The sequence below is a fragment of the Typopeltis vanoorti genome, chromosome 14, assembly GCF_054136105.1.
Source record: "Typopeltis vanoorti isolate ZY-2024b chromosome 14, IOZ_Tvanoo_1.0, whole genome shotgun sequence".
Taxonomy (NCBI): Eukaryota; Metazoa; Arthropoda; class Arachnida; order Uropygi; family Thelyphonidae; genus Typopeltis; species Typopeltis vanoorti.
Window position 1 is genome coordinate 16,130,330 of NC_143562.1, and position 22,807 is coordinate 16,153,136.

At 35.0% G+C, this 22,807-nt stretch overlaps 1 protein-coding gene across 2 annotated transcripts in view; it reads left to right on the top strand.

Moving 5' to 3' along the window:
* Positions 1 to 22,807, top strand: part of LOC150099257 (follistatin-related protein 5-like) — a 503,787-nt gene that overhangs the window by 454,036 nt on the left and 26,944 nt on the right. For both annotated transcript variants that reach the window (XM_090403821.1, XM_090403822.1), the window contains exon 13: positions 4,535 to 4,715. In XM_090403821.1, the coding sequence (XP_090259947.1) occupies positions 4,535 to 4,715 (181 nt within the window). The remainder of the gene's footprint in view (positions 1 to 4,534; positions 4,716 to 22,807) is intronic.

The window sequence follows — 22,807 nt, forward strand, 5'->3', positions numbered from 1 at the left end:
CCATTTCAATCTCTCCTTCCTTCCTTATTTTCCTGCTCTTTCACATTGCTTCTTACTTGCTGAGGTTCGTTCTCTGTACTCATTACTCTCTCCCTTCTATCAGCAATCTCTCCATGACACACCAAAACCATTCAAATACAGTCTGTCACTCTTATGCAGTTTAATTCTTCCTTCAAACTCATTCCACACATTAACAAACTGCACTCCTTTCTCTTCACATATTTCTGCTGACATATATGATTCATAATTCCTGCTCTCTGCCTCATTTCATCATGGTCATACCTGAGCAACACACTGAATGCCTTTCCTATCACACTATTATCTTTTATCCTTCTCGACTACCTCCTGATATCTGAATTACAATGCCACTGACGATCTTTTGTTCCTATTTTCTTACCGATATCATCTGTTTTCTTCTTCTTCGTGCTCTCATACTTATCTACAATTTTCTTCATTTCATTTCACATCCATTTCATCTCTTGCTTCATCTTGACCAATTCAGCTTTCAAATCGTGCATCTTTTTTTACTATCATTCGCTCTCGCTATTTTATTGCCAATCACATGCACACACACACACATGTTTGCCATCCATCCCACTCACAGCCTTACATTGCACTCTGTTGTTCAACATTATTGCCCACTTTATCATTAATTTCACTCTGTTTTTTAACATCGTATCAATTATCACTTGCTTTATTGTCAATTGAACTTTTTTTCTGTGCTATTATTTCCACATGCTCTCTGAACATTTGCACAATCTTCAACTGCTCGGTCAGTTATGATACCATGTTCCCTACTCGTATTTAACTATTTAAACTCATATTTAAACAGGTTTCATGGTCCATCAGAATATCGCATTTCCAACATACCCACACCCATTCTTTTCTCTTATTTAGCCTCTCTACATAAATATCCACGACATCTTCAGATGCATACATATTACATTCTCAGTACTGTACCATTTTTGAGAAGTCTATGCCATCTACTTTATTTTTCATGCAGACTTACACAGTGATTTTCTTTTCACTGCCATGTATCAATGTGCTAAGTTTAATGATTTTGTAAACAAACAAGCCCACATGCACTACAATCACTTCAGGTGCACAACTTCTATCACAACTCTTACATATAAACACATCTTTAATCAGCCAAAAAAACTTATCTGAGCTGGGAGCCTTCTTTACGCAAACCTTCCAGGAAATGCCACCTCTCATAGACTATATATTGTTCTGTGTAGTGTTCTGAACAGCTTTTCTAAAAGCATGTCATATGCTTTTCCAAATCTCCAAAACTTAAACAGATCCTTGTTTTATTTCCATGATTTCTCAACTGTTTGTTGTAAAGTGAAAATCTGATCTCGACAACCTCTGTTTGGAATGAATCCAACTTGGTCTTCAGGTTTCTCTTCCATAATTTTCTTAGCTCCTTCAGTTATCTTTATATAAATCTTACTTCACTCAGTAGAGAGATTCTTCTGTAATTGTCACAATTTTATTTCTCTTTTTATAGATAGGGATTACGAGAGCTACTTCCATCATCTGGAATTTTGCCTCCTGACCAAGCCTTCTGAATTATGTATTGGCCACTATAAAGCTTTTATAGTGGCCAGAAATGATATTCAACCAGAAATGCTCAATATTTGAGCATTTCTGGTTGAATATCATTTACTCCAGCTGCCTTTCCACATTTCAGGCTTCTGATAGCTTTTTCTCCCTGGAGTGTTGATATCTACTACTATTTGTATTTCTACCACTGTTCTGCCACTGCTTGTTTCATTTAACAAGCTTTCAGAGTAATTACTCCAAATTATTAATAATAATAATCACATTGTTATTATCGATAATAATAATCATATGCAGAATATGTTTAATTTCATGTCATCTTTATTATCTGAATCCTTTTACTGCACACTTTCCTCCATTTCTATGCTTCTTCAGTAATATTTATCTTCTGTATTCTTACAATCTTCCCATGACTTTCATTTAGCTACTTTTACACAGAGCTTTCTTAAATTTTTTTTCTCTGTATTATCATAGGGCATTTGCTGACTCTTGCCAGGAATGTTTGGTATGTTTTCTTTTTCAGGACTGCTTCTAACTTCCTGAGTCCTCCACAAAGTTCTGTTCTGATTTGTCTGTCCTTCTGGACAATGTCACTATATTTCTCTCTGGCTGAATCAATGTTTACTTCAGGGTCTACCAATGAATACGCGAGGTTTCATTCTTGTTTTCTAATTCTTTCAATTTTTCTTGAATACCATTTGTATATTTGCGTTCACAGTTCATATCAGAGATCTGCTCAGCTGTATTTTTAAAACTTTCTTACACATAGTTCTTTTTCAGTATGATATATTCAGTTTTATTCTACTCAAAACTAAATGATCAATCCTGTGTATACCCTTGTATGTCCTGAACTAGTGTGAAGATATTTGCTATCAAGAATAACATATGCCATGAGACTTTTTTATTTCTTGTATCTTCTCTCCATGTGATGTTATCTTTATGTTGGAATATTGTGTTAGTAATGACTAGTCCATGTTTTGAACAGAAATCAAGCAGGTACTTACCATTATTATTATCTTTGCTCTTTTCTCTAAAATTTTCCCAAAACATTTATATGTCTGTTAATCATTTCCTACTCTGCTGTTTAGATCTCTAATGAGAACCAATTTTCCTCTTTCTTTATGTCAGCTGCCTTCTCTGATTATTAATCTTATAAAATTTCTCCACTTCTTCTAGTAAAACTTTCTGTTGACCATAGGAAAAAAAAAAAACTCTCGTTCTCAAATTTCCCATTCTGATGTTTGTCCATGCCCAAAGAAAAATACAAACTAAAAAAAAAAGAGAACATGGAAAATTGAAAATAAAATAATCAAAATTAGTATGGTGGAGAGCCCAACTGAATAAAGTTATATGGAATGAAAGAGAAATTCGTTGAAACATCAAACTAGCAATATACAAGACAGTGTTCAAACCAGTTTAACTTTATGGATCTGAAAGGTGGGTCAGAAATACATCATTGAAGACTAGCATTCTTAATTCTTAGGAAGATTAAAGAAGTGAACAAGATAGCAACAATGGCAGAATCATATTAAGAATCGAAGATATTAGAAAGGAATGTAATATCATTAGCATTCAAGAATTCTTAAGCAGAACTAATCTTAAGGTAGTAAAACAGGTGTATAATATCATGATGGCAGAAAAGTGACCCAGAAGTAGACCAAGATCTGATTGAGTTGAAGTTAGTAAAATAGGTGTTTAATATCATGATGGCAGAAAAGTGACCCAGAAGTAGACCAAGATCTGATTGAGTTGAAGTTAGTAATACCTTAGAACAGGGGTTCTCAACCTTTTCCAGTGGCATACCACTATATTTAATTCAAGATATTAGATGTACTAGTAAGGCAGTGGCTCACTTACCACCAGTGGTATGCGTACCATAGGTTGAGAATCTCTGCCTTAGAAGATCAAATTATTTTGAAAGTTTATTTTTCACTTGGTTAGACTATAATAAATTTAGTTTAAGCCTTTATCCAAGTATGTGCAAACAAAGTTAGCGGCTGAAAATATCTTCAGGACTGGGGCAAGGTAGTATAGGTAAAGATGACCTCGCCATTACTTCTGCCTGGTATCTCCACTTCTGGGCCTGGCTCCCACTGAAGAGACCTCAATAAAGGTCGAAACTAGTCTGGGTAGTGGCCCTTCCCTTAATGCATAACATTATACATATCTGCAAGGAGATGTGTTTTGCATTATGGGAGATACTGAGATAGGAGTGTTGTTAGCTTGGTCCACCTTTGCTGTGAGTTGCCCGGTGTTGTACTACCTTATCCCAGTCCTGAAGATATTTTCAGGCGCAAACTTTGTTTGCTCACACTTGGATAAAGGATTAAACTAAATTTATCAAAACATTTTAAAACTCTTCCTCCCCTCCCCCTCTTTCAAATTTTCTAGGTTCCGATTCAAAATGCTTAATGTATATGCATGTATAATATAAGTAATAAGCTGCCAAAATCTTAGTAACTAATTCTCTCTATAAAGTTGTATAAGGAACGTTTCACAATATATGTCTTATGTACATTTTTTGCATTCCATTTTTTAATAGTGCACTTATGCCATTCCAAAGAAATGTATAAAATTTTACTCTGTCCCTAGATTTGATCTTTGCACAGTGGGAACAGCCAAGTTTTTCTCTTCAATTATTGCCACAAATCTTGACATATCTATTATAGAAATTCTTTATTAGAATTTCATGTTCCTTTACATCTGAAGTTTATTTTGTGCACCATATGTTTTATGAGATGTTTTTAAACATATTTTATAATAAGGTGATTTGATAACAACATAAATATGTTGTTACAAAATGTTATCTTTTTTGGAGTCAACCTCATCCTCAATCAGAAGAAAGGATACCCTTTGAGTACCCTTCTCCTTATAATAAGGAGAAGGGTACTCAATATAAGTATAGGTATTGCTAAAAAAAATGCACTTGAATAGTGATATTTTAATGCGGAATTTTTTTTTATCATTACAGGTAAGTGGGTTATTTATACCACCATCACAAGACTTAGGCCATGGCTGGAAGTATGGTTATGTAGTTCACACCAATCAAAGGGGAATGTATAAGCTTGATCTTCAGGCTATGAAATACATGAAAACAGTTGACCTCACTCCATATAACTGTGCACCTAAATCTGCAGACTTTTCATCTTTAGGTAAGTATAATAATTAATCTACAAAATTTAGTTTTGAAGATTTGGTAGTAATAATTATTCTGGTTATGGTGCAGTAATCATGGCTATCCTCAAACCATGTAAAGTATCCTTTAAGTGGTGTGTGAGGTACTCAAGTTAATTATGTTACCCTGAGTGCCTCCTTAATGTACCTGGAAGAACACATTTGTGCTTTGATAGGAAAGACCTGGGTTCAGATTCTTTCCAGGAAGAAGGGAACATGTATAAACTCATTTCAACTGAAAGTTGAGTTAGCCAGTATCATACAGAGATGACAGAATTTTTTTCTCTCAGTACCTCATACATAAAACAGCCAGACCAGTCAGAGCACACATCTGACAAATACAGCAGTGTATGTTTTGGTAGGTTCTTTAATTCTACCTCTGAGTGGTTAAGAAGTTAGAAGAAATATCTAGAAAAGCACACAAATCTTGTACTTTATGTTGTAGCTTATCAATATATTTATCTGAAATTTTGACAGTTTCTTTTTCTAGTTGCTTGTTTTCAAAACAGCTTTCTAGAAATATACAATTCAGAAGTAAATAAGTTCTCTAACACCTTTTATTCCCCACAGGGAATAGGTGGTGCTTTTAGTCTCCATTTTTTGGAAATCTTTAGTCATCACTAGTAGTGTGTTTCAAGGGTATTGATGATTTTTGAGAAGGGTGTGTCAGACAACTGACTTCATCTTTTGTGACCATATAACTCTCACTGGTATATTGTCTGTGGGTTCTGTGACCATTTTCTCTGAGTACAGAGTTAAAAGTTAAAACCCTTTATGTCAGAGGAGAGACCTACTTGCCTGCACCATGAATTGACTAACTTGGAAATTTGGTGATGTGTGTATGGGGGGTGGAGGGTTCTAGTTAATATGTAAAATCCTATCTATAAATAATTCAAATTTTTTCATTTCAAATATGATAATTTTTGGTGACCTGAGCTTCACTAGGCTCTACTGTATATACTTAAAGTTAAAAGTTCTAAAAATAACAAATAAAATACATCAGGATTAAAAAAAAAATCACTGAAAGTGCTGGATATTTCTTGATATGAAATTATGGTCAAAACACCTTCCAAGAGATTTTAAATCATCTGAACTGCCAACATCAAAAAAAAAAAAACAAGTTATGGTGGAGTTGGAGACCAGTGGTTTTCTTCCCTTTTTGGACATCAGATACCCTCCATCTTCATACTGGCTAAAAATTACACTATATAGAAATTCACTCTACACAAATAGGTATTTATATGTATAGCCTCATTATTATCGACCTGAAAAGTCAAAGATCATCAACATTAGAAGCCTGAGCCTTCAATCTTGATTAAGGATAATGAAGATTTAACTAGAGAACCCTGATTTCTCACTACCACATTCAGAAGAATGGCTATAACAAAAAAAGATCTGTGAAAAGACTTCTCTTTCATCTGCAAACATGTCTTGAAACTGATAGTAGTGAAGAAAAGGATCTCTCTCTCTCTCTTCCATACATCAGTTCCATTGCAACAAGTTGGCATAAGTTCTCAAGAACTGCAAATTCAGACCTACATTCACACTTCTAATTTACAGTCTTTGTTTTTCATCAGCAAAACCAAAACACAGCAGCCTGATGTACCTGGGTGTCTCTGCATTTGGTATGATTACAGTATCCCATATTACAGACAAACAGAAAAATTATGTAAAAGTGTATAGAAGATTGCATATGGGAAATCCAGTGCCTCATCTCTATCTAGTCATGTGCAGCACTGTCTTCTGCAGACCCAAATGATGACTGGTCTGCAAGACATGAAGTGGAATGTATTGGAAATCTCATACTGTTGTTATCGTGAGACTGACAGAAAGACATTGGAATCAACAGAAACAATGTTCAACTGTATCCATTTAAATATAAACCTGAGCTGTCCATATAAACCTTAAATGTCCATAATATCTTTTTATCTCATCATCCATCTTACTACTGGTCTACCTGGTTTCTAATAACCAGTTCTTGATGTCTATTCTGTTCTGTTTGTCCAGCTGTTGTCAGACATCCTCATCACGTCCTACCTAGCACCATTTATTTCATTTTGGGATTAACACAGTTTATCTAAAAGAATAACAATTCGATAAGGAAGCAAAATCTTGTCATATCACTCCTTAAACTCATTCATTAATTGTCAACACTATTATCACCCTCTCATCTGGTGCATTCCATGTATCATCATTCTCCAAGCAAAAAAAAAAAAACACTTTTTCTTATTCTATCCTTCAAAAAATCTGCCAAGTGCCTATCTCTTAAATGACTTTCTCAGTTTAAATGTCTCAGTCCTATCACTTCTCCATCTTCTACCAAACTTTGCAGATTACATATCCTCAATCTGTCCTCATGGTCAATATTCAACAGTACTAATATAATGTTTGTTACCTGTCTTTGTGTCCTCTCTAAAACTTCTTTATCCCATTCAAATCATAGCAACTAGAACTCTTGTAATTCAAAATAGTTGCATTGCAACGAAATAAAAAAACAGAAAGCACAGATGTCATCTCACTACTTGCCAGCCTTTCATTGGTCAAGTGAATCCTGTCATGAACAAGGATGTTTGTGATTATCTATAGGTGGGAAGTGAATTTCATTGCATAATGTGAGACCAATGCCCTGCTTTTTGGAGATCTGAAGTAGCTTCAAAAAATTCCATGTCAGCCTGGTCTATAAACAGTTTCTCAATTATGTAAAAAAATAAATAAATAAAACAAACAAATATATATATATATATATAATAAAATAAAACAAAAATATTTTTTTAAGAAAACAATAGTTTACTTGGTAATAAGGAGTTTACAAACTTTCTTGAGTGGAAGGAACACACACACATTTCCAGGTTAGACCTAGATTTTAGATATAATGTTGGGCTGTGGTTGTATGAATATTCTTCCATGAATGAAGAAATCATCTCTTTTAGACATATATACAGCTTGCATGAGATTGGTAATAGCACACAGAACCTCTGCCTTTGGAAAACTGAACCGATCCAACAGGTCAGTAAGTCAATCAGTAGTGAGGACATTAATTACTTTACAGTTGATTTTGCTTCAGGACTCTTGGACTTGAGGGAGTCAAGATTTAAAGAAAGAAAATCAAAATGTTTAGAATAGTTGGTGACATTAGGAAAGTATTAGAGAATACAAATGAATTTTAAAGAGATGGGAGATTTTTTTAATCAGAGATCATCAAAATGATGAAGATTCTAGTTTGGACAATCTGACCTAGGATATCAGAATAAGTAATGTGCATAAATGCCATCTTTCATACAAAAGGAGTGGAAGTGTTTTTAATTGGCAGAGTGATGACTGAAGATGCTGATAGTTGATTTTCTTCTAGGAAAAGTAACAGTTTAACTTTGTAAGTCAGAAATGGAAATGGTTATGATTGAGGTTTCGACCTGAAACCATGTATGTTTGTGAAATGGTTCTGGAAAGTTTTTTCATTATTATTAACATCTGACCTCCATGAAGTCATAGACTCATTATGAGAGGTGCACACTATCACATACAAAGCTGTCCAACTGGGCTTTAAACTAATTCAATGTAGTTACATTCACAACACACTCAGGTTTGCAATTTTTTTTTAACTTTATGTTTCATTTTTGTTTAAAAGTAAGTTGAAATTGAGAGGATATGGAATATGTATAAATGAACTAATTGCTAATCATATTTCACCCATTTTGTCTAATTAATGTAATCGCATCAGTTTTCTGGTTGGTTAATCCTATCTGCAAAATATTAAGCAATACATAGTCTATATTTCAGTTGTAAGTCAGTATTTAGAATTGAAATGTAATCATCTGTTTAATCATCTATATAGATTGTATTATGATGGAAAGTGATATTAAATCTGATGTTAAAATTAGAAATATTTATTTCAGCTCTTTACTTTATGCTGATGATGTATACTGTTAAATAATTCCATTACAAGTTTACAGGATTCCTTTATTAAATTAAATAACTGCTGTAAGAAAGAGAATTCTAAGTTGTTATAGGAGGAAGTCAACTGAATAAATTTATATTGAATAATTGGGAAATTAGTCAAAACACTAAACTAGCTATCTCCACATATAATCTCTGAGAAAAATTAAAGCTGTGAGCACATGGTATCAATGGCAGAATCATATTAAAAACAAAGTTATCATAAAGAAACTTGTTAGCATTCAGGAATGTATGTGCAGAGCTAACCTGTGTATATTTAACACTTAATGAGAGAGGAAAGTTAGCAAAATAAATGTTTGTTGCCATGACAGAAAAAAACATAGACCAAGATCTAGGTGGATTGATATAGTAAGAAGTACCTTAGGAAGACTGAAATATATCTGGTAGTATTGGAGTCCTGACAGATAACAGATTAATTTGGAGGAAAATTATCAATAGGAAGTTAGTAGCAAAAATAAAATGTTATATTACATTCTTCATCATTTGTGACAATTATTGTGTTATCTCTTTTCAAATAAAAATTCCAATTTAATTACCAAAAAAAAACATGGTCACAGCAGGTGATGCAGTGTATATATATTTATGTGTATGTACATGAGTATATATTTAATGGTGTGTAAAAATGTATTTGTCAGATGTGAGAGATATTATATTCAAGAGAGTTCCTGTCTGACTCAACTTGTAGTGAATGTATTAATTTCCTGTGACTAGTACCAAAAAAAAAGTTTAAATTAATCGCAAAATATTTGAGGTTAGTAATGCAAGTATTTGACTGCTAACATAAGCATTTGGCTGCATAGCCAAGACTCATTAAGGTCCCAGAAGCTTATTCAAGGGACTATATTTTACAAAATTAGTCAACAGCAAAATTATTATAACATGCATTAAAAATATTTTTGATTTATTGAAATACTAGTAAACTGGTATTTCAGTAAATGAAAACACCAAAACTGGTAAACCAGTTAATTGGTATTGCAATTCTTATTTGTAATCCCTGATATGTAATCTCTCTCTCTGCTTGTCAGACAGCAGGCATCCATGTATGGCTATGTGGTGGGGTAGGAGGGGGAACTCTAGCACTGAATTCTCCATCGTTATGAGTCTCATCCTGAAGTCCAAACCAGTACAGAAACTATAGCAATGCATAATGAAATGATGGTGTATTTGTAGATGAAAACATAAATCGCATCCAAATATACTATCTTTTCATTATACATTCAATAAGTGTGACACCTTTTGGCTACTCGTATATGAAAATATGACCTCAACATTACTTCAACCTTAGTATCATCTCTGGGTCTGGCTCCCACTGGTGAGATCTCAATAAAGTAGAAACAGGTCTGAGTAGTGACCCTTCACTTAATGCATTGCATTAGACATCCCCGTAAGGATATGTGCTTTGCATTATAGGATATTAAGTGATGTGAAGTCATTAGCTTCTATATACAAGTTGTCTCAGTCCTGAAAATACTTCAGGTGCAAACTTTGTTTGCTTACACTTGGATAAAGGATTAAACCAAGTACAGGTATCCCTTGCTTAACACGGATTTGATTATCGTAGCGAAATTAATTGCAGCAAGAGTTTTGATTAACGTGTCTTTAAATTTACCATGCAAAATCATGCTCATGCCATGAGGCTGCTAGTCTCATGGTCATCCAAATTCTCTTAATGATCTGTGTGAGAATGTGAAAGTTTTATTTTTTCCACCAAATACTACAACATTGTTAAAACCCATGGACATGGGAGTCATTGCAACTTTCAAAGCCTATTTTTTTAAAAAGACATTCTCAAAGGCAGTTGAAACAACAATGGGCGAAAATCATGAAAATCACGCCATGAGGCTGAGTGCCAGCCAGTTACTTCGCTGCTAGCATTAAGAGTGGGTGCATTACAAGCTCCGCTTGTTCTGTTGTACGTATTTAAAAAATTATGTTCTTCGTAAATTTTACAGCCCATTGATCATGTCAAAGAATAAGAGCAATCCCACAACTGGGTCATTAAGTGAAAAAAAAGAAGAGGAAGGTACCTTAGATACAAAACTTGGTATAATTAAAATATTTAAATGTGGTGAAAGTAAAAGTGAGATCGAATACGAATTTGGTTTTAACGAGACTACAATACGGACTATTTTATCCAAAGCTGATGAACATTGCAAGCAAGGTAAAGTGGCATCTACATCTGCAAGTATGCAATGCACATGTAACCAGAGTGCTATAATGGTTGAAATGGAAGATCTGTTGATTATTTGGCTGGAATACTACAATCAAAAGAGAATTCCAATTAGTGCCTATAATATCATTGCCAAAGCTCTAAGCATGTTTTCAAGACTTAAAGAGACTAAATATAAAGAAGACAATTCAAAATTTGCAGCTAGCAAAGGCTGACCTTGAAAATTTTAAATCTAGAGCTGGACTAAAGAATGTAAAAATAACAGGTGAAGCTGCAAGTGCCGATGAAGATGCTGCATTCACATTTCCTGCTGAGCTGCAGAAAATTATCGAAGAAAATGATTACAATTACTGCCAAATTTTCAATGTAGATGAAAAATGCCATCTAGAACTTTTATATCAAAAAAAGCAGCAGCGCACCTGGCTATAAAGTATCAAAAGATTGTTTAACTGTTATGCTTGGAGGGAATGCTAATGGAGATTTTAAATTGAAGCTGCTGCATGTCTATCGAACTCGGAACCCAAGGGCTTTAAAAGGATGTAACAAGAACTCTTTACCTGTAATTTGGCAGGTGAATCAGAAGGCTTGGGTTAACCAAAGTCTATTCGAAGATTGGTTTGTCTTATTTTTGCCCGGCAATTGGAACTTATTGCAAGAGAAATAACTTGGCTTTCAAAGCTCTTTTGCTTTTAGACAGTGCACCTGGTCATCCAAATTCTCTTAATGATCTGTGTTGAAAATGTGAAAGCTTTATTTTTCCCACCAAATACGACATTATTGCCACAACCCATGGACATGGGCGTCATTGCAACTTTCAAAGCTATTTTCTTAAAAAGACATTCTCAAAGGCAGTAGAAACAACAACGGGAGAAAATGCGATTATGTACCACAAATTTTGGAAAAAAATGTAACATTAAACACACAATTGAGAACATTTGTGACTCGTGGGAGCAAGTGTCTTCTAGTTGCATGAAAGCTGTTTGGAAAAACCTTCTGCTAGAATGCTCTAATGACTTAGGTTGTTTTCAAAATCTTGTGAACAACATGGTCAAAGAAATCATTGCAATTGGTGAAGACCTCAGTTTTGATGGTGTTGATGCAGAAGATGTTAAAGAATTATTGGATTCAAAATCAAAAAAATTCAGTGACAACGATCTTCTTGAAATTGAACAACGAACAAATGGAATGTGAAGATGAGGTTCCAAAGGAAATAACAGTCAAAGAACTGGATGGGATATTTCGCAGTTTAGAATCGCTTAAGCAGCAAGTAATGGATATGGATCCAGATGTTAATCGAAGAATGCTTGTTTGCCGAGGTCTGGAGAGTCATTTTGCTTGTTATCGTAGAATTTATGCCGATAAGAAAAAAACTAAAACTGTTCAAACAACTCTTGATAACTTCTTTTGATTAAAAAAAATTGCAGTAACTGATGTAGGTACAAGTATTTATTAAACATTTACTTTGCATTCATTTTTTATCTTTCCTAAAAGAGTACCATATAAAATGAACTATTAGTACAGTAATCGATCATGGACGAATTGTACTTTTTACCATTGATTATTAGATTTGATTAACGTGATTTTGATATACGCAGTGACATCGAGGGATTAATTAACCGTGTTAATCGAGGGATACCTGTATATAATTTCTTGGTATCTTTAATTTATAGTATAACCAAGTGGAAAAACTTCTAACAACAGTGTGAGAATGGTTGATGATCCAAGAAGATGTGAATATGTGTGTAGACAAAAAGGGAAGGGATGTAGGGAAAACAGTTAGATATGAAGTGGGTTATGGGAAGAGTAAGGAGAAAAAGAAATAGCTTGAGGAAAGCATGGAGAAGTCACATATAATAAATAGCATCAGTGAAACTTGCTATTGATCCAGGAATGAGCTGTTATGTTTGTATACTATTATTTTATTATTATTATTATTTGACCCCTCCAGGGAGTCTGAAGACTCATCGAGGGAGGGCACCTGCTCTACAACTCTGTCTCCACTGCTCAGTCCACCAGCTGACTCCACCAACGCCATCTACCGCCGACCACTACCACTAGTATTTCCACAGACAATTGCAAACATCCATGCCCATGGCAGGATTCGAATCCGCAGCCTTTTGGCTGGAGAGCAGATACGCTAACCACTCGGCCAGCCAGGCTGTATACAAATGCTCGAAATATCAGAAACAAGGGAAATTAAATAGTTGCATTGATTGAGTTTGTCAATCCAAAAATTATTACAATAAGTGAGACATGGGTGGATGAAGATGGCATGCTGACAGGATTGAGATGGAAGGGCATGATATATTTCGTGAAGATAGAAAGGGTAAAAATGGAGGTGGAGTGCTATTGATGATAGAAAAAGAGTTCCATACAAGGCAAAGATGCAAGGATGAAATAGTGGCAGCAGTTTTGAGGCAATATTTTGTGAAATAGAGATGAACAGAATGAAATCCTTTGTTGGATGTTGCTATAGACCTGGTAATGTGGAGGTTAGTGACCAGGAAATGTATAAGCATATGGGAAAAGGGTGATCATTATGGGTGATTTTAATTATTACAATATAGATTGGGATGACAAGATAGCAACTAGAAGTAAAGAAAATGAGTTTCTTAAGTTTTTTAGAGACAGCTACCTCAGGCAGTATTTAACATAGGGCACTCAAGGATTGAGGGTCTTGGATTTGATCATCTCATCAGAGTATGTTATTATAAACGAGGCATCAAATCTCCCTCCAGTTGGTGAGAGTGACCATGAAGGAATTACCAGGGTGGTGCTAGCCATGTGAGAATTTCTGTGAGGAAAGGGTATGGAACTATGAGGCTGGTGATTATGAGAAGCGCAGGAAAGACATCTTGCAGCTGTAGCATGGAATGAGGAGTTGGGTGGAAAGGAGATCGGTGCTGCTTGAGTGATATTCAAAAACTATTTAGTAGAAGCAATGTCTAAATGTATTCCAAAGACCAGAATATTAAATAAGGTAGGTGTCTAATGGATGAATGAAGAGATTAAGCATGAAATACAGAGAAAAAGGCATTATGGAGGCAACATAAGAGTGGTAATGATGAGTACCGTGAAGAATACAAAGAACTGACAATGAGGGTGACTCAGTTAAGGGTTGAAAAGTTCACTATGAACAGCAGTTTACTAATGAATCCAAAAAAGAATCCCACAGAGTTCTTTCAATATGTAGTTCAGCAAAAATAAGAACAATTATTGTAGGATGCCGTTGATTGGAGAAAATGGTATAAGGGCAACTGCTGCAGAGTGTATATTTGAAATATTTAATGAGCAATTCATAAAGGTCTTTGATCCTTGTGAATGTGACATCATGGAGAGTTTGAAAGCAGTAGATGAGGAGTAGCGACTGACTGTGAGTGAGGAAGAGGTATATGAGGAATTAAGCGAACTTGATATTAATAAGGCTGTGGGACTTGATGATATATCACTATGTATTTTGAAAGAATGTGCCAAGGAGTTGACATCTGCCTTGATATATTTGTTTAATATGAGTCTTACATTGGGTCAAGTTCGAAAGGAGTGGAAGGAAGGCAAGACTGTACTGCTTCATAAAGAATTCAAGCATCAAATTATAGGCCAATCTGTGTGTGTGTCAGGTGTTTTTTACATTTGATCCACACATGGAAGCTACAAGACCTATAGCACATTAGTTCCATGTGTGTAGGCAAGAGGAATAGAAGAAAGGAGGAATCTGTTCACATTTTGCTTGAATTAGTTGAGGGTTGTAATCTCTGGGGAAAGCAGAATGGGGGAGACTCCAAGGACCCAAGTAGATGGGATGAAGAAGAAGGCAGGGAAGTTAGTTTGGTGAGTTTCAAAATGGACTGTAAAGGGGTGTTGGTTAACAGTGGCTCTTGTTTTAATGATTTTGGAGGAGAGTGGATGAATAATAGTGGCCAATTCAGCAGGGCACTATCCATGAAAGTATCTGTAGAAGAGGAACAAGCAGAATGTGTGAGAGAGGAATTGAAGTGGGTGAGAGAGGAATCATTAATTATCTGAATTGCCCTCTTCTGGATAGAATTAATCAATCTTAGAGGGGATTTTGGATTCTATTCCAAATATGATAGCAATGTTCAATGGCTGGGCGGATTTTGGCTTTGTATAGAGTTAGAAGGTGTGAAAGAGTGTCTAGTACAAAAGAGTACACAAAGAGTTTTTGACGAATGTAGAAGCTATAGTTGAAATGTGGTTGTACCAGGAAAGATCAGAGGTGTAGGTCAGCTTAAGAAGAGAATTCTTACAAACATTGCTTTGAAATTTTATCCAAAGCCAATGTAATTGAGAGAATGATGGTCACTTAGCAAATTAATATTTACATCACTAGTTATGATAACATTATCACAATCGATGTCATGCAGAATGCTGTCCAGTTCTTGTGTGAAGTTGTAAGGCATGTAAGATGAGATTTATAAATAGCTATTATGTAGTAATTGTAGTTCTCTAAGTAAATGTTAACATTCTCAGCTGTTTCCATTATTGCACTGCTAATATGATTAACTGGGTAAAGATCTTCAAGCAAAGACCATCAATCTCCCAGATCTATTGTAATCTCTACAAATGATAATATTTTTTAATATCTTCTAAATAGTTCTGGATAAAAGAGTCAGTTCTGACTCTTTTATCTATATTTCTGTTAGGATTAAAATATTTATATTATTATCTTAGTCGTTTTATATTAGTTCTAAATGTTATCTCTTATATCTAAATTTTATCTCTTATACTTCTTATTTTTAAATCTGCAATACTTTTAGAGTAGACTAGACTCATTACTGAAATGCAAAAATCTTAATAATTCTGTTAGATATTGCAAATTATTCAGTTATCCTAGTTATATTTTTTTTGCTGCATACAGTAGATGTTTTATATTCACAGTCAAATGTTCAAGTACACTGCTTGAGAAGATGCCAGCACACCCTCCCCCATGGGCATGATGCATCGTACCATGTAATGAGTCATGTATTTGTAGCCAGTATTAATTGGAGGAATGTGATGTTCCCAAGTCAATGCAACTGTGTCCGAATGAAATGGCTATGAGAAAAGAACTGACAGACTTTGAAAGCGGCATTGTGATAGGATGCTATGTTGCAGGCCTATCTGTTCAGTAAATTGTTAACAAATTGGGCCATTCCAGGTCAACAATCAATGATACCATACTGAGATGGAAGCACAGGGAATCAGCTGCAAATACTACCTGCAGTGAGTGACCTATCACACTCATCAAACGTGACCATAGGGCACTATGAAGGATAATATGCAAAAACTGCCATTTGTCAGCGACATGTTAAATGTGGACTTCTGAGCATTGGCTGGAACATGAATCTGCACTAAAGTTTAGCACTGAGGTTTATAACATGGGTTTCCATGATAGGACTGCAATATGCAAGCTCTACATTACCCAAACCAACATGCAGCATCGTCTTCAATGGTGCAAAGAGCATATACAGTGTAACATGGAGCTTGGAAACTGTGTTATGGAGTAACAAATCATTATATTTTATATTATTATTATTTGACACCTCCAGGGAGTCCAAAGACTCATTGAGGGAGGGCACCTGCTCTACAGCTCTGTCTCCACTCAATTCACCAACGCCATCTACCGCCAACCACCACCACTAGTTTTTCCACAGACAATCACAAACATCCATGCCCATGGCGGGATACAAACCCACAGCCTTTTTGGTTGGAGAGCGGATGCGCTAACCACTCGGCCAGCCAGGCCGAGTAGTTAGCGCATCCTACATTAACTATTAACACTGTCTTAATATTTCATGAGACAGTACAAGAAGACTACAGAAGTTTTTACATCTTTCATTCAGCATATCATGAGGGTCTTGCCATAACTAACTAGTGTTTAGTTATGGCAAGACAAATGTGATGAGTTAGTTGTTTATATGTACAAAAAATTCTTATAGATTAAAACTACTTCTTTCTTTTGATAGTATCTACTAAAACAAGTTGGGGAGCAATAGTTTTAAGAACACTCATAAAGTGAATGAATTTCAACAATTATTTTTTGATTCTTTGATATACCAAAATGCTGTACATGTTTTCCCCTCCTTAAATACATGATTTAGGGTGGCTGATCAAGAACTCTTGAATAATAGGAACTAAGATCATTACAGATATTGTGTATTTTTTTCATTTCATAACTAAAAGCAACATAAAGGATTAGTTAAGCAGTATATTATTATTAATAGTAGTATTGTGCAGGCATCTCCATGGAGTCTGAATACTCATCATGGAAGACCCAAACTATCCACACAATCTATCATACCTCGCCTTGAACCCATTAACAGACAGAGCACTCACAATTGACTCTGGCAACCTATTTCACTGATTCACGACTCTCCAAGCAAAAAATCTAGTCCTTATACCCTTACTAACCACACCTTTATTCAACTTCCAGGGATGACCTCCTTGTTCCAGTCCCTCCAGCAAAGTGCTTAAACATTTTCCCCACATCATTCCTATAAAATCCTTTAAACAACTTAAATGTTTCTATCATATCTCCTCTTTTTCTCTTATCAACCAACTTCTGCAATCCACACATCCTCAATCTATCTTCATAGGGAACACCCCACTGACCACTCACCATTTTGGTCGCTTGCCTCAGAATCTTCTCTATCGCTTCCTCATCCCCAAAAAGCCCAGGAGACCAGATTTGAGCACAGTAATCCAGATGTGGAAGTATCAAGACCTTATAAAGAGGAATAACAACTTCCTTATCTCTACTTGATAATGTGTTCTTCAATAGCCAAGTAATGTTATGGATTACCTTAGCAATATGTCCTCTAAACTTTAACTCTCTGTCTACCACCACCCCTAAATCTCTAGCCTCATCTATTTCCTGGAGTACAGTGCCATCAATGTGATACACAGCTTGTAATCTGTTTATCCCCAAATGCATAACTTTACGCTTCTCCACATTAAACTGATACCCCATTATCTTTTGCCCATACTGACAGTCTGTTTAAATTGTCTAGCAAGCTCTCCACATCACATTGATTAGCTATTACTCTACATAATTTTGCATCATCAGCAAACAACTGAATATATTACCTTTCAAGTTATCTCCTATATCATTTATGTACAAATTAAACAGCAATGGTCCCAGCACTGAACCTTGCAGCACATCACTAGTCACCTGTTTTCGCCTCAGTTCTGCCCCTCCTTATACCACTTTTTGATATCTCTCCAGTAGCCATCCTTCTATCCACTTAACCAATGTCATATCTATCCCCATTTTTTCTAATTTGTGTAAGAGAATTCCACGTGGTATTCTATCAAATGCCTTTGCAAAATCCAGCAGAATCATCGTATAGCTATTTCCTTTATCCAACTTTGCTTTGCTGTTACTCTATTATAAAAAGATAGTAAATTCCTAAGCATTTTATCTACCCATTCTTGAATTCTCTTTTTTGGTCAATTTTTCTAGTACTTTTACCACTACATCTGAGATACTGATTGGTCTATAATTATTTTATTTATTATTTTGCCCTCTTTCCATTCCCTTACCAGAATTAGGTTTTACAAACTCTACCAGAGCTCGTAAAACCCGAACTGATATGTTAATCCCACAGCTGTATTTACATTGAGATTCTGCAATATCCTAAGAATTTTCAATTTATCCACCTATGTTCCCACATTAGTGTCTGCCACGTATGTTAAAGCAGTAACCTCACTAAGATGATATACCCTTGCAAAGTGGTCACTCAGTAACTCGACTATTTTATCTGCTTCTGTCACCTCATGACCATCATCACTCATTAAGGTTAGTCTTCCATAGTCATTCTTCCTCTTACTTGCCACATAATGAAAGAACTCTTTGGGATTTCCTTTGTTGCTCAGCTAGATTCTTCTCATAATCTGATTTTGCCTTCCTTGTCATGCAGGTCACCTTTCTTTTTGTATACCCTCCACAGCATTTTCTTCCTCTGCAGCTCATGCTTAATGATACTACTACTCATCCATCTAACTCCTACCTGATTAATCCTTCTTACCTTAAGTATACAATTTAATATTGCTTACTCTAGGTCAGTGCTTCCCAAACTGTGGGCCGTACATTTTGTTGAGAGGGGCCGTGAAATAATGAAAACAAATTGAAAATGTTTTAAGAATAAGTAGATTTTTTTATCTTAAAAGAAATGTATTTAATTTTTATTATTTCTTTTTTGTTATTTTTTATATTTTAATGAAAAAAAATCACACATTGGTGCGGGTTCACAAATTTTGCTTTCTGCATATTTCGCGCTTAATAAATATTAGTAAATATATGCTTATTTCATTTCAAAGCAGAAATCTAAGAATTGCAGTTTCAAATATTTCACCTGATATCAACTTTTTGTGTAGCAGCATTGAAACGTGTCCATCACATTAAATTGTTATTAAACTTCTTTTATGTTTTTAATTCTTTCTTTATTACTAATTGTTTTACATTTCATGTGCTTGTAATGCAAATGTACAATAACAATATATCTATCTATATAAAAATATGAGATAATGTGCCATGTCAAATGTATATGTAAGATGCTAAAAATGTAATATTTGCATTTGATTTTTTGCAATATTCGGTGTGTATGTTTTGTATTGAATATAAATATAATAAATATTATAATAATATATGTCTATATTACGATTTTTTTTCGAAGGGGTGCCTTGAAATATTTAAATTTTTCCAAAGGGGACCCTGACATCCAGAAGTTTGGGAAGCACTGCACTAGATGACCCTTAACTCTCCCCTGCGCTACTCACATTCTTACCCTGCAGTGTTTCATGCCATGGCATAGATTTAAGCTTCTTCCTAAGCTTGCCATAATAACCTGCCTTGTAGTTCCACACGTACCCCTTCTTGATAGAATATTCCTCATGTTGTACAGTCTCCCAAGTCAAGACTGCATGGTCACCTTGGTTATGGATAGCTGTTCTGATCCTATGACCAACCCAGGTCCAGTACTCTCACTCTCCTAGTCCCCTTCATCACATGCTGCCTCAAGTAATTATCTCTTTAGGTGAATATAATATACATCCAAGGACCTAAATTAAACTCTCAGATTTTACTTTAGATCCAACAGCAGCAAATTTATGTATATTGTTTTCTATTATCATAACTTCAAGCAACATTAGAATTTCATTCGATTTTACTAGATCTTGGAACTCCAACCAGATTTTTTATTCTGTTTATCATAACTTAATGCAGCAGAATGCAGAAGGGCTTTGTTGGATACTTCAAAAATGGCATGCAAATTTTACCTGAACGGTGTATTTGATATATAGCTGACTTGGTTGGCCAATTGTTAATGTACTTGTTCTCCAACTAAGAGGTGTGTTCAATTCCTGCATGGGCATGGATGCCTAGAGCAGAGTTTGTAAATTATGTAAAAAAATCAATACAATTTTTTTTTAATCTTAACCCATCCATGGTCTAATATACTATAGGTGTACATTTTGTGAATGGAAATCACATAAAAAAAAGGGTGTGTGTATATGTTGTATAGGTTTCTCTTATCATAATTTAAAAATTGCCCCTTTATTATTTTTATTTTTTTAAAATAAGATTAGCCTTATTTTGTGAGACATACAAAAATATTTTCGAAAAATTTGGAGAAAAGAGCAAAGCTAATAATAATGGCAAATATCTGTTGGATTTCTGCTCAGGACATGGACTGGTTATTACTAACACCATGTTCCAACATAAAAATGTGCACAAATTCACATGGAGAGAAGAGGCAAGGAATAGGAAAAGTCTCATTGACTATGTTATTGTTGATAGTGATGTTTTCTCCCTGGTGCAGGACACCAGAGTGTACAGAGGATTTGAAATTGGAAGTGATCACTATTTAGTCTTGAGCAGGATAAAATTGAATTTCATATTGAAAAGAATAACATGTAAGAAAGTTTTAAAGCGAATAAAAGTTGGGCAGCTCTCAGATATGAACTTTAGACTAAAATACACAAAGTGGAGGAATTTTTTGATGCTTTAGAAAAAGCGACTGACACAATGAAAAAGGAAAATTTGGTCCTTGTTGGGGATCTAAATAGCAGAGTAGGAAATGATTGTCAGACATACAAAAATATTTTTGGAAAATTTGGAGTAAAGAGCAAAGCTAATAATAATGGCAAATACCTGTTGGATTTCTGCTCAGGACATGGACTGGTTATTACTAATACCATGTTCCAACATAAAAATGTGCACAAATTCACATGGAAAGAAGAGGCAAGGAATAAGAAAAGTCTCAATGACTATGTTATTGTTTATAGTGATGTTTTCTCCCTGGTGCAGGACACCAGTGTACAGAGGATTTGAAATTGGAAGCGATTACTATTTAGTCTTGAGCAGGATAAAATTAAATTTCATATTGAAAAGAATGACATGTAAGAAAGTTTTAAAGCGAATAAAAGTTGAGCAGCTCTCAGATGTGAACTACAGACTAACATACACAAAGATTATTGAAGAAAAAATGAAAGAGTTTGAGAACAGGAATCAAACCTTGGAGATTCAGTTTAAAACTCTGAAGAAAACATTGATTGATTCAGATAGAGAGGCATGTGGTGAAGTTGTCTGCAAGGATAGAAAAATTAGAACTCCATGGTGGACACAGGAAGTGAAAGAGGCAGTGAAGGAAAACAAGAAAGCATATCAAAAGTTACTGGCAAATAAGTCAGCTTGTGCTCTTAGAGAATACAGAGACAAATGCAAGAATGCTAAACACTGTGTAAAACTAGCTAAACAAAAGTCATGGGAGGACTTTGGCAAGTGGTGACAGCACGGTGGTAAAAAAACACCGACCAGTCATGCAGTCAGGAATACATATCCATACTTGAAGTAGAAAAAGCCATCAAAGGCTTGAAATGTGGAAAATCAGCAGGAGTAGATGATATTCGACCAGAATTGCTGAAGTATGGTGGTATAAGAGTCTTACAGTGGCTGCACTACATAGTTCAGAAAGCCTGGACAGAGAGACGAATTCCCGATGATTGGAGTAGAGCTCTCATAGTACCCATATATAAAAAGGGAAATAAAACTGAATGTGATAATTACAGAGGTATTTCCCTACTGAGTGTTCCTGGCAAGATCTACGCAATTATACTTGAGAAACGGTTGAGAAGAATTGTGGAAGAGAAGCTTGGTGAAGAACAAGCTAGATTCAGGCCAAATAGAGGCTGTCAAGATCAGATATTCACTTTACGACAAATAGTCGAGAAAGCATGGGAATATAACAAAGATCTGTATTTAAGTTTAGTCGATTTGGAAAAGGCATATGGCAAGGTGCCAAGAGAGAGGTATTCAATACGCTACAGTTATGTGGTGTCGATGGGGCATTATATCAAGCAATTTGAGTTGTAAGGTCGGCAGTTAGAATTGAAGGAAGTACAAGAAGATGGTTTAATGTTAAATCTGGTGTGAGTGTGAGACAAGGATGTACATTATCCCCTCTGTTATTCATTATCTATATGGATCACATTATGAAGAAAAGTGGTATTAAACATGATATCAAAATTGGAGATGTTAATGTCAGCTCTTTGCTTTATGTGGATGATGTTATACTTCTAAATAAATCCACTACAAGTCTGTAAGATTCCCTGACTAAATTGAATAGCTGTTGTAATAGATATGGTATGAAGGTCAGCAATAAAAATACAAAGACAATGAAAATAGTCAGAATCATTGAAAATGTCAACTGTGTTGTGAATGGAGAACCTGTGGAACAAGCAAAACATTTCAGCTACTTAGGCACGATTTTTACTGAAGATGGTAAATTAAATATAGAAATAGACAACAGAATCAGCAAAGCTGGTATGGTGGGAAGTCAATTGAATAAATTCATATGGAATAAGAGAGAAATCAGTCGGAACACTAAATTAGCTGTATACAAGACAGTGTTCAAACCAGGTTTAACTTATGGATTTGAGAGCTGGGTCAGA